At 39.3% G+C, this 12,100-nt stretch overlaps 1 protein-coding gene across 1 annotated transcript in view; it reads right to left on the reverse strand.

The window, feature by feature from the left end:
• The window catches only part of RPS6KA3 (ribosomal protein S6 kinase A3), a 103,329-nt gene extending 91,546 nt beyond the window's left edge, over positions 1-11,783 (reverse strand). Inside the window, exon 1 of the mRNA XM_044670137.1 lies at positions 11,402-11,783. Within this exon, the coding sequence (XP_044526072.1) occupies positions 11,402-11,470 (69 nt within the window). The 5' untranslated portion in view covers positions 11,471-11,783. The remainder of the gene's footprint in view (positions 1-11,401) is intronic.
• Between the last annotated feature and the right edge of the window lie 317 nt (positions 11,784-12,100).

The following is a 12,100-nucleotide window of genomic DNA, read 5'->3' on the forward strand; positions in this document are numbered from 1 at the left end:
ACTAGAAGGGGCTAGGTGGTACAGTGGATAGAGTGTTTGTTGGACCTGGAGTCAGAAGACCTAAATTCAGTGGCAGCTAGGTGGTTCAGGGGATAGTCAGGCCCCTTACCCTTGCCCTTCTATTTTAAGAGTTGTTACTAAGACAGAGAATAAGGGCTTTAAAAAAAAATGACCTGAATTCAAATCTTGCTTCAGACATTTATTAGTCTGTAGCCTTGGGCAAGTCATTTATCCTGTCTTACAGTAAAATGGAGATGATAATAATACCACTAGTGTTGCTGTGAAGATAAAACGAGATATTATATTTGTAAATCCCTTTGCAAACCTCAAAGCACTAAGTAAATTCTAGCTATTAGTATTATACACAAACAAGATACAATCAGAATAAATCGAAGATAACCTCAAGAGTACAAACACTAGAATTAAGGAAGATGGGGAAATGCTTCTTAGCTGACATTTGAATGAAATTAGGGAAGCTAGGAAGCAGAGAGTTTCAAAGGCATTGGTGATTCAATAATAATGTGGATTCAGGAAATGGAGTATCTTGTTCAAGAGACAGCAAGTAGGTCAGTGTCACTGGATCTCAGTTTGAGATTTGTACTGGTTAAGTCTCCTTAACTCACATTGTAGTCCCTTATACCAATGAAGGCCCAGACAAACTTGACAACGAAAAAAGGAAAAATACTACTGAAACCCCTGAGGCAAGAAGAACTAAATGATGAGTTCAGGAAGAAAGGCACTACATAACAATGATATGAGGTGAACTTTTCAGACATTGGTTGGAACATTCCAATAAAAACAAAGGTGCTGATAAATTCTTGATTTTCCTTAATGATGAAAATGTATTTCTTCAAACAGTAGAGTAAGTGATAAGAGAAAATTCTAGATATGATTCTGATCAGCAAAAAAGAACAGACTGCTAAAGCAGAAAAATTTTAAAACCCTGGAAAGGAAGTGATCATGAAATCTTACAGATAAAGAAAGGAAAACTGAATATAATCTGACTACCTAGAGTGCCTCTAAGAGTCCTCAAAGAACGTAAGAATATGACTGCTAAGCTGTTTACTATCAATAATATTTTAAAAATCATGAATGGGTAGCAGATTGGCTAAAATGACTGCAGGGGAGAGTAATAAATGTTGGAGGGGATGTGGCAAAATTGGGACATTAATGCATTGCAGGTGGAGTTGTAAACTGATCCAACCATTCTGGATGGCAATTTGGAACTATGCCCAAAGAGCGATGATAAAATACTGCCTGCCCTTTGATCCAGCCATACCATTGCTGGGTTTGTACCCCAAAGAGATCATAGGGAAAAGGATTTGTACAAAATATTTATAGCCACGCTTTTTGTAGTGACAAAAAATTGGAAAATGAGGGTATGCCCTTCAATTGGGGAATGGCTGAACAAATTGTAGTATCTGTTGGTGATGGAATACTATTGTGCTAAAAGGAATAATAAACTGGAGGAATTCCATGTGAACTGGAATGACCTCCAGGAATTGATGCAGAATGAAAGGAGTAGAGCCAGAAGAACACTGTACATAGAGATTGATACACTGTGGTAAAATGGAATGTAACAGACTTCTGTGCTAGCAGCAATGCAATGATCTGGACCTGGAGTCAGGACAATTCTGAGGGATTTATGGAAAAGAACACTACCCACATTCAGAGGAAGAACTACAGGAGTAGAAACACAGAAGAAAAACAACTGCTTGAACACATGGGTTGATGCGGACATGATTGGGGATGTAGACTCCAAACGACCACACCAATGCAACTATCAATAATATGGAAATAGGTCTTGATTGATGACACATGTTAAAAACAGTGGAATGTTCGTCAGCTATGGGGGAGGGGTTGGGGGGGTGAAGGGGAAAGTAAGAACATGAATCATGTAACCATGGAAAATTTTTCTAAAAAATAAAATTTAAAATGCAAAAAAACAAACAAAAAACTGAATGGTGCAGCTAGGTGACTCAGCAGTTTGAGAATCAGGCTTAGAGATGAGAGATCCTGGGTTCAAATGTGGCCTGATATCTATTAGCTGCATGAACCTGAGGATATCACTTAACCTCAGTTGCCTAGTCCTTACCACTCTAATGCCTTGAAACAGATATTTAGTATGGATTCTCTGACAGAAGGCAAAGGCCAAAATAAACAAAAAACAAACAAACTAACAAATAAATAAATAGACAAACAAATAAATAAATAAATGTCATGGATAAGAAGAGAGGTGCTGCTGGTCTGAAGCTACATAAATGTTACTGTGTGTGTGTATGTATGTATGTATATGTGTGTGTGTGTGTGTGTGTGTGTGTGTGTGTGTGTGTGTGTTTTACTGGGAAAGAGGGTGGAACATTTTAATTATAGGCCAGTGAGCTTGGATTTGATTCTTGGCAAATTTCTAGAGCAAATTTAAAGGGATGGTTTGCAAACACTTGAAAAGGTCAGTAGTAATATTCTTTCAGAGCTAGATTTAGATTTAGAACTGGTAGAGACCATAGAGGGAATTAAATGAAATGACTGCTATAGTCCCTTCCAGCTCTAAATCTATGTTCATTTAGGCTTGATGTCAGGAAAAGCTACCTAATCAAGCTATCCCAAAGTGGAATGAATTGTGTTGAGAGGTGCTAGATTTCTCATCATTGAAGGTCTTTAAATGGATGCTGGAAGACCAACTTATTGGCTATGTTAAGAGGGGGATTCTTTTCAGGTATTCATTGAATCACATGGTCATTGAGGTCCTTCCCATCAGTTTTTGTGTTTCATTAATTGTCATTCTTGGAGTCTTGCCTATTAAATAACCCTCATTTCTCTATCCAGTTTAAATCTGTCTCTTTGCAACTTCTCTTCATAGCTCCTAGTTCAGTCTTCAGAGACAAAAAGAACAAGTCTAATCCTTCCTTAAAATGAAAGCCCTTCAAATACTTGCAAACAACTACCACCTTTGCTTCTCCAAACTACCCCAATTCCTTAAACCAAATTCTGCTTTGTCATGGATTCAAATTAAGGTATATGAGTGTTCAGTCATTCTCCAATTAATGCACCCGTTTCACTCTTTGCTACTACAGAAAGAGTCATTGTAACTTTTTGTTATACAGGTTCTTTTCCCATGTCTTTTATCTCTTTAAACAGTGTGGCACTGTTGGGTCAAATTTAGTATACGAGAGTTAGAGTTTAAAAGTTAGTAACTTTCTGGCAACAGTTCCAAACTGCTTTCTAAAATGACTAACAATTAATAGTTCCATGAACAGTTTATTAATGTGCTTGTTTTTCCAATGCCCTTCCAACATTTGTCATTTTCCATTTCTCCCCAACTTCACTAGTCTGGTAGGTGTGAGGTACAATCTCAGTTGCTTTAATTTATTTCTCCACTTATTAGTGATTTGGAACATTTTTTCCCCAAATATCTTCTTGTTTTTTTTCCTTCTGAAAACTGCCTATTCATATGCTTTAACCAATTATTAACTGGAGTGGCATGACTTATTCTTGATTGTCATGCTGTTTCCTTATAATCACCACTTTTCTTTTGGAAAGTTCACCAATCATCTTTTTAAATAATTTGCTTTAAAATTTTCCCAGGATTGGAAATCAAGCTCACTGGCCTATAAACGCTCCTTTTTTATTTTTTGGAAAACTCACATATTTATCCACTTTCAATCTTGTGTTACCTCTCTGGATTTTCCAAATCTTTAAATACTACTGACAGTGGCTCAGCAATAATATCCACCAATTTCTTTAGTACCAAAGAACATAGTTCTTCTAGGCCAGGTGACCTGAATTCATGAAAGGAAGGTGGGTTCTAATTTCCTTATTTATTTTGGGCATCAATTTCACATTATTCATTTTTGTTCTGTAATTTCCAGTGCAAAGGTCATTCTTCTAGGCAGAGAAAGCAAGAAAAATAAGCACTGAACATCTGACTTCTCTCTTATTGGTTACCGTTGTTCCAACCACCCCAAGCAAGGTCTGATCCTTTCTCTGACCCTCTTTTTTCTTCAAAACTAATATCTTTTCCTGCTTTTTATTGTTAGGTACCAGTCAGCAGCTTTAGCTCACTGTTTATATATATATATATATATATATATATATATATATATATATATATTCCTTATACTATTTTTACTGCATCCTTTTACTTGGCCTTGCTTCCATCTTTTATATATTTTTCCTTAAAAAAATCTGAATAGGCTGATGAATTGTTTGTTTACTCACACAGGTCTTGAGACAAATCTCATTTTTCTTTTTCATTGAGAATTTAATTTTTCAGCACCTTCTATCTCCCTGGGTTCATTTCCTAGGAATCATTTTAGTTCATGTATCAATCATGTATTTAGTATCAATCTTCCTTTAGAATCCTTTGAAATCTGCTTTCTCAAAATATTGGGTGCATTTCAGACCACATGGGATCTGTTTTTTCTATCACAAACTCTAGGAGATAGGGGTGGGGGTGGGGTATTAATTCATTTCCCTTTAGAGGTCTTCTATTCCATATCAATTAGTTCAAAACAGTAAGAATTAGATTCAGAATAGGTGCTCTCCTTATTGGTTCCTTCGGTGCTGTGCCTTAGCTCTATGGATACAAAGACAGTTCCTGTCCTCACGGTGCTTACAGTCTCATGAGAATGACAACATGCTTTACTCCTTACAGATACATACAAGATAAACTGAGGGGTAGATTCGGAGGGAAGATACTAAGATTAAGGAGGACTGAAAAAGGCTTCTTGCAGTAGGTGTAGGTGAGGCTTGAAAAAGCCAAAGAAGGTAGGAGGTGGCGATAAGGAGGGAAAGAGTTACAAGCATGAAAGAAAGTTGGTGAAATTGAAGAAGAAAAAGAGGGTATAAGCAAGGAGGTAATTTTCACTGGATTGCAGGTAGGGGAGGGTACGGGGTCAAAGAAGACTGGAAAGGTAGAAAGGGGTCAGGTTATAAGGACTGTAGAGTGTTTTCAAAGAGGTTAAACATGACATGAAGGAGAGATATATGATATTAGCTAACAGGGATGGACAGGTCAAGTGACAGTTTTTGGAGGATGAGACATGAAGATTTTTGTTTATAGCAGGTAAGTAAAAAGGCAGAATTAAATGGAATCTCTTGTGCAGGAAGAATGCTTGCTAGGGGAAGGAAAAGAGACACTTCTTGTGAGATGGGGTGGAGATAACTGGGTGATATGAGATGAGGAGGGAAGAAGCAGCTTTTAGTAAATAGCCTCATTTTTTTTCGGTGAAATATTAGGGAAGATTCTCAACTGAGAGAAGGGGAAGGAGAGTCACCAGAGATCAAGGAGACTAAGGTTTTGAAAAGGTGCAGTGGTAAATGGGAGACAGGTGTAAAAGGATTACCATGCTGCAGTGAAAGCTCAGCTAAAGTAATGCAACATAATAAAAGTGGATCTGGTCAGGAAGATTTTATCATTTCCTTTTACTTGAATGAAGAAGAGTTTCATTCTGTAGCATGTGAGTAGAGGTGAAGATAGTAGATGAGAGTAAACCAAAGCCGAGTCTTGGTAGGGTAAAATTGGGAATAGAATAAGGGAGGAGCAAGGGATTTGGGAGAAGAGGATAGTGTATAACTGAACTGGTTCACCAAAGAATCAAGATGGGGAACGGAGAAGAGTTTAGCCATATTAGGAGTGAGATGGCTTGGGAAAGAATTGAGAGTAGAGAGGACTGAACTCAAAAGGGTTAGGTTAATGCAAAGGTAAAGTTGAAGTGATAAAAGATTATTACTATATAAAGGAATTTCAGAGAAGAATAAAAAGAATTGAAGTTTACTGGAGAGGCATGAATTATTTGCATTGAATTTTAGGCAAGTAGGGAGGTTATTAATCAACTGACTTTAAACATTAAATTATAAAAATCAAATATATTAACAGTCTTAAACATATTCTCTACAAAAAAATGAAAACTTCATATTTATAATCTGTTGTGCAATCTTGGACAAATCTCTCCAACTCTCCAGAGTTCAGCTTTCTCATGTGTAAAACAAAGGGGTCAACTTACACTAGGGGTTCCCATCTGGAAGATACAAAATTTGTCAAAGAGGTATAGGTAATATATTTTCCTCCCAGTGAAATATTCCAAAAGTAGGAGAGCTTCTGAAAACATCTGTGTTTTGGAGACAATGAGAAGCAAAAGGGTTGATAAAGGAAGGAACATTAATCCATGCATCTGAAAAATTTGAGATAATTGAAGGAATAACCACTATTGACCAAAATCAAATGAATACAGTTTTGTTAAGAAATTCTCTTCTTATACAGCTATAAATCTGTGACAATAGCCAATTAAAAATAAGCTAATGATCTCCACATCAGCCAGAAATTAAAAACTGATTTCTAATCAACTAAGTTAAGAAATTTTTGCTGCCCTGCTGGAGAAGCACATACTATTCTTGCTTGAAGACTTTTTAATCACAACTCTTTTTTCACGAATTGCTATTCTCAGTTCTGTTCTTGACAAAATCCAAAACAAAAAGCAAACTGGAAATGGAACTTGATATAGGGGCTAATTCTTTCAAAAAACCTAAGAGGATAGAGACTGAACCTATAATGATTTCATTATAGGAAGTTTCTCAGTTAGGAATTTCCTCTTATCAATTAAGTTTGGCATCTTCTCTGAAACATTCTTAGTTGTTTAAAGTCACAGAGAGGTGAAAGGACTTGTCCAGAATCACCACTTACCTTTTTTTTTTTTTAAACCCTTACCTTCTGTCTTAGAAACAATACTGTGTATTGGTTCCAAGGCAGAAGAGTGGTAAGGGTTAGACAATGGGGATTGTGACTTGCTAAGGGTCATAGCTAGGAAGTATCGGAGGCCAAATTTGAACCTAGGACCTGGCTCAATCCATTGAGCCACCTAGCTGCCCCTACACTCTATCTCATAGGCAATATTTAAACCCACGTTTTCCTGGATGTAATTTCTCTATCCTTTACACTATGCTACCTTAAAAAAAACCCCAAAAACACGATACCTAGAATTGGGTGACAAAGAACAGAATCAAACATCTCATGAATTAGACTACTGAGAAGCATTTTTAAACAATTTTACATTTTAAAAGGTTGTTCTATACCTAATAAAATCCTATTTATGAAAACATTTTTTACATTATACTTTATGTGAATATGCATAGTAAACTATAATTTATTTCCTTTCATATTGAATAGGGAGGCTGTGGGTATATTTACTGAAAGCAAAGAGAAAAGGAGACCAAAAATTGTTGGGAATTCCTATTAAAGATAGTGAGGTCCCCAGATGTTCCTGTATACAGATGACATTGTGCTGATTACATTAAGGGCCAGGTCATTACTGGGCCTCCCTCAATGAAAGTCAAAATAATTCCAAACTGGCATGATCAAGGATTCATTCAGGAAAAACTAAATAGGTAAAATTGCCTACAAGTTCATTTGGAAGATCAGTTCTTTGAATTCACACCTTAGCACACATATCTGAGGCAAGCACTGCAGATGGCCATTGGACTTGGGCCAGAATTGAATAAAATGAATACAATGATTCGGATTACATTTGAGAAATTCACAGTTCTTCCAATGATCCCAAGTGGCTCTCTAGCTTAAATATTTTTTGTTTTTAACATATCCTCATTATAATGTATCTTAGAACACCACAACCTCCAAAAAATCATTATCTTCCCAAATCTTTCATTCTTTCTAACCTTCTTCATTTCTGTTTAGTGCACCATCATCTTCCAAATTACTTAGCTTTGCAATCTAGAAATTATCCACAACTTTTTAACTTTTCTTTGGTTCTTCATATCCAACTAGCTACCAAGGTTTGTAAATTCCCTTCTAAGTTATGTTCTTACATCAGGCAGGACACCTTTCTTTAAGGCCTGTTCCATTCTTCCACTGATGACTCTTCTAACTAGTTTCTCTAAGTCCCCTTCAGGTGCCAAATTGATATGCTTAAAGCATATCTGAACTTACTACCCTAGCTCAAGAAAATTCCAATTGATATCTTTTGCCTCTAGGACAAAATATAAACTCCTAGTCATTTAAAGTCCTTTACTATGCAGTTCAAGCCTACTTCTCAAGCTAAATTCAGGTGCCACCTCCTCCACTAGGTCTATGATGACTCCCAAATGGCTTGGATTAGGAAGCTACTTTTGTTTATGCTTTGTCCTTCCTTTTCTGGGTTTACATTGTTTCATCTAATAGGACATAAACCCATTCATTTCATTTTTGCTTTTGTATACTACCCAGTACACCTAGCAGATGATTAATAAATGAATGCTGTTTGATTATTTGCTTATGGCAAAGGTTATATTATAGAAGAAATATATAGTGGATGCAAAGAGGTCACAACATTTTCAATGATGCCCTAAATACAAAAAAGTGGATTATCTCCTCTATCAAGGAAAAATAGGTTGGGCAGTCATGTAGTGAAAATTCAGCATAACAAATTGATAGCCTGAGTGTTGTACTGGCAGCCCATGAAATGTAAAAAGGTCTGAAAGAAGGGTTCTAATACACTGGATAGATCCTCTCTCTCTATTTATTTATGGAAGAATATTATCCTTGAATCCTCAAAGAGATATAACCTCCAAATATTCTAATTTTATTATTAATAATCCAATGAATCTGCCATCTCTTACCTTTCCTAAATCATTTTGGAAGTTATTTTTTCCAGTATGTACCCAAAATTCTTATTTTCTATTCACTAATGCTACTAAATAGCACTTCCTTTATATTCCCAAGTTTGGCTTGTGAAAGCTTTAACAATAAACATACTTTGTGGCCAGCCCAAATATCAAAGGGTGTCCCAAGTAGTAATTAACATATGCTGGATGAAATAAAAAACAAACGAACAAACACTCTCAACTGGTTAAAAAAGATTTCATTTTGTTGTTGTATCTTCACTGTTTAAAATGAGTTTACCCATCCCAACCAATATTTATTAAACAAACAGCTATGTGTAGAGCACAGCACTGTGTGTGTGTGAGAGAGAGGGAAGGCGAATAGAGGGAGAGAGAGTTTACCAATATGAATGTATATGCTACAAGGAGAAGAAAAGCAGTAAAGCTTGGAAATCCTTGGACCCTTAGAGCCCAATTTTACCTCAGAATAAATATACCCCAAAGGTATCCCAAGTCTAGATGAAAACAAAACAAAAAAAACCAAATGGCAAATTAAGCATTTGGTTTTACCATAATGAAATTCATCACATTTTAACATTAAAAACTGATATTTATGTAGTGGTTTATGGTTACAAACTCCTGTAGGTAAAAGAGCTTATTACATACATTTTTTAAATGAAGACATGATCCTATGTGTCTTGGTTTAACATTTCAACTGATTTTTATATAAATTTTTGGTGATAACAGGTGATTAGAATGCCTTGAATTTCTGAAAAATTCCAAAACCACTAAGAGAAAGAAGATAAACACATATTTGGAATTTTTAAATAAAGTTTTATGAGTGAAACTGTCATATTCAGATCATACCTAGATTGAATTTGTTACAAACATTAAGTATGCTTACACTTAAAAATAAAAATCTAACAAATTCAATTTTTCAAAAAATGGCATTGCAAGTAAGCCATCTGTCTCTCCTTGAACAATTTAATGGCATACACTACAACTTTTCTTTGCAGGGAAAATGATGATTAAAAGCTTTTCTCGAAAACATAGTTTTCTTTCTGAAGGGATAAACCATCTTAAATTTGATATACTTAAATGATCATGTATCTCTAAAACACTGGCAAAATTATAGAAACTTCAAGAATTCCATTTAGGATTAGTATTGTGGCCAATATTCAAAATTTTTCTTTTCTAGATTAAGGGCATTATGTTCCTTCTTTTCAAAATTGGCATTTAAATTTGATTTTCGAAAAGTATGATTCAAGTCATTGTCAGTACTATTAAAACTTACAAGATTTGTTTTTAAACAAAGAAATGTGCAAAGAACATTTTTATGACAGTGGAAATAACTGGAGAAAAGTCCTGAAATTATGTTAGCGTCTTTTCCCTTCCCCCCTCACAAACCAGGGAATGCAAATGTCCCATTCCTCTTAAATTCAACCATGGTCAACCTGACGTAACCTGTAACCCAATACATCCTTCATACTGCGGACACCGGCATTGACCAAAGAAGCTGCTACATCAAACACATCACACTACACCATATCCTACCCCCAACTCTACTCCCGCATTTCAGTCATGCTTTCTAGAAATGGGGTCACTCACTTTGTAACTACTACACATACACAATGCTATAATCTCCCAAAGTCAGCAGCGTGTAGAAATGACCAGAGAAGCAGCAGAAGCAAAGAAAATGAACAACGCTGCACCACTATCAGGAACTTATATTGCTCTAGGAAGAAGTGATAATAATAGCTCAGAACTCGTCCCGTTTGGATTATTGTTACTGCAGAGTTGATCCTGGGACAGCGTCAACAACCAGGTGGAAGATATAAGTCCTATGCTCTGGACAAGGGCACTGACCAAAAAGTGCATGCACAGTGAAATCGAATGACATTCACTGGATCCCAGTGTGGGGAAAGCAGAATATACTTCAATGCAGATTCAGTTTCACTACAAATATCATTCTGATCTACACCACTGCCCAGACCTCACTCCACTCCAAAACGGCAGGAAATTTATTAAGCTCAAAGGGCCAGGGCCAAGTCAAAGATGCAAGGGGACGGGGGCGGTGGGAACAGGGTAGCCAAAGAGTAGAAGAAACGGGGCGGTGGGAACAGGGTAGCCAAAGAGTAGAAGAAACCATAAGAGTCAACTTTCCCTTTGAAGCAGAAGTCACCATTGCGGCAGAAGGCGAAAATCCTTTCAGCAGTCTCCCCCAGCACCTGGCCAGAGGAAGCTCGTGGGGCACAAAGCCAAGGGGGCATCTGAGCAATTGCCTCGCTCTGCAAGCAGCCCTCTTTCAAGTCACACGCTTCCCCCATTCCTCCCCCCAACTCCGGCAAAAAGCCCAGACCATCCCGAAGAGTACCGCACATCCATCCAGGGTCAAACTTTCTAAATCCAGTTCGGAACCTGGCTCAGTCCCTCCTCTTCCCCATCTCAACACGAAGTGGATTAAAATACAGCCCCCCCACTTCATTACCTTTAAATCCCAGAATGAAAATAGCCGCTCCTTCTCAACCCCCCCTCCCAAAGACCCCTCAAACAAAAATACCCATTCGGACTTGAAATAAGGTGAGGAAGTGGGAGAAATTAACACACACTCACACATACAATACACACACCCACGAAACAAGTAACCAACCCGGAATCTCGGACTATAGAGGAAGGAAGAGCGACTTTGCCGGGAGGGAGCAAAGGAAAGGGGCCAGAAGCGCCGGCAGGAGGAGAGGGAGAAGGGAAGGGGCCGGGAGGCGGAGGGGCTACTCTGCCCCTCCGACCCCGGGGGCAGCCCCTCACTCACTTCAGCGCTGTCGCTCGCATTCTCTACAGCCATCTTCTGCCACGGGTCCGCCAGCTGCGCCAGCGGCATCTTCTCCCCGGACCCGCAGCCGCCAGCACTGTCTCCTCCTCCTCCTCCTCCTCTCCCGCCTCCTCCTTCTCGGGGAATCCTGCTCCGCCGCCTGAGCCCCACAGCCCCGGCGCGCGGCGGCCGCGGGACCCCAGGGGGGAGGCACGGGGGCCGACACCCCCCCCAAACGCCGCACTCTCCCGGCGAGACGCCCGCACTGGCGGGCGGCAAGACGGTGGCCGCGGCCGCCGTCTGTGTGAATCTCGCCTCCTCCTCTTTCTCCTCCTTCTAACACTAGTACCGCCGCCGCCGCCGCCGCCGCCGCCGCCGCCTGTGTTCCTCCTCCCGGCTCCTCTCCCTTTCCCTGCGCCGCCGCCGCCACCGCCACCACCGCCGCCGCCACTCGCTCCCCCACTTCCGCTCACAACATGGCGCCTAAGCGATACCTGTCCCTCAGAGCGAGGCTCCGGCCGCCTTGCGCAGCCCCCCTCGGGGGCGGGGCCTGAGAGGCCACGCCCTATGGCACCGCCCCCCCATTTCCTCCCCCCCCCTCCCGGTCCTCTTCTTGGCCTCTCCCAACCCCAGGGCGGGGTGAGACTAAGGAAACCAAGTGGGTGTTGCGGGAGAGGGATGGATGAGGAGAGGAAGAAG

The sequence above is a fragment of the Gracilinanus agilis genome, chromosome 3 (genome assembly GCF_016433145.1).
Source record: "Gracilinanus agilis isolate LMUSP501 chromosome 3, AgileGrace, whole genome shotgun sequence".
NCBI classification, from domain to species: Eukaryota; Metazoa; Chordata; class Mammalia; order Didelphimorphia; family Didelphidae; genus Gracilinanus; species Gracilinanus agilis.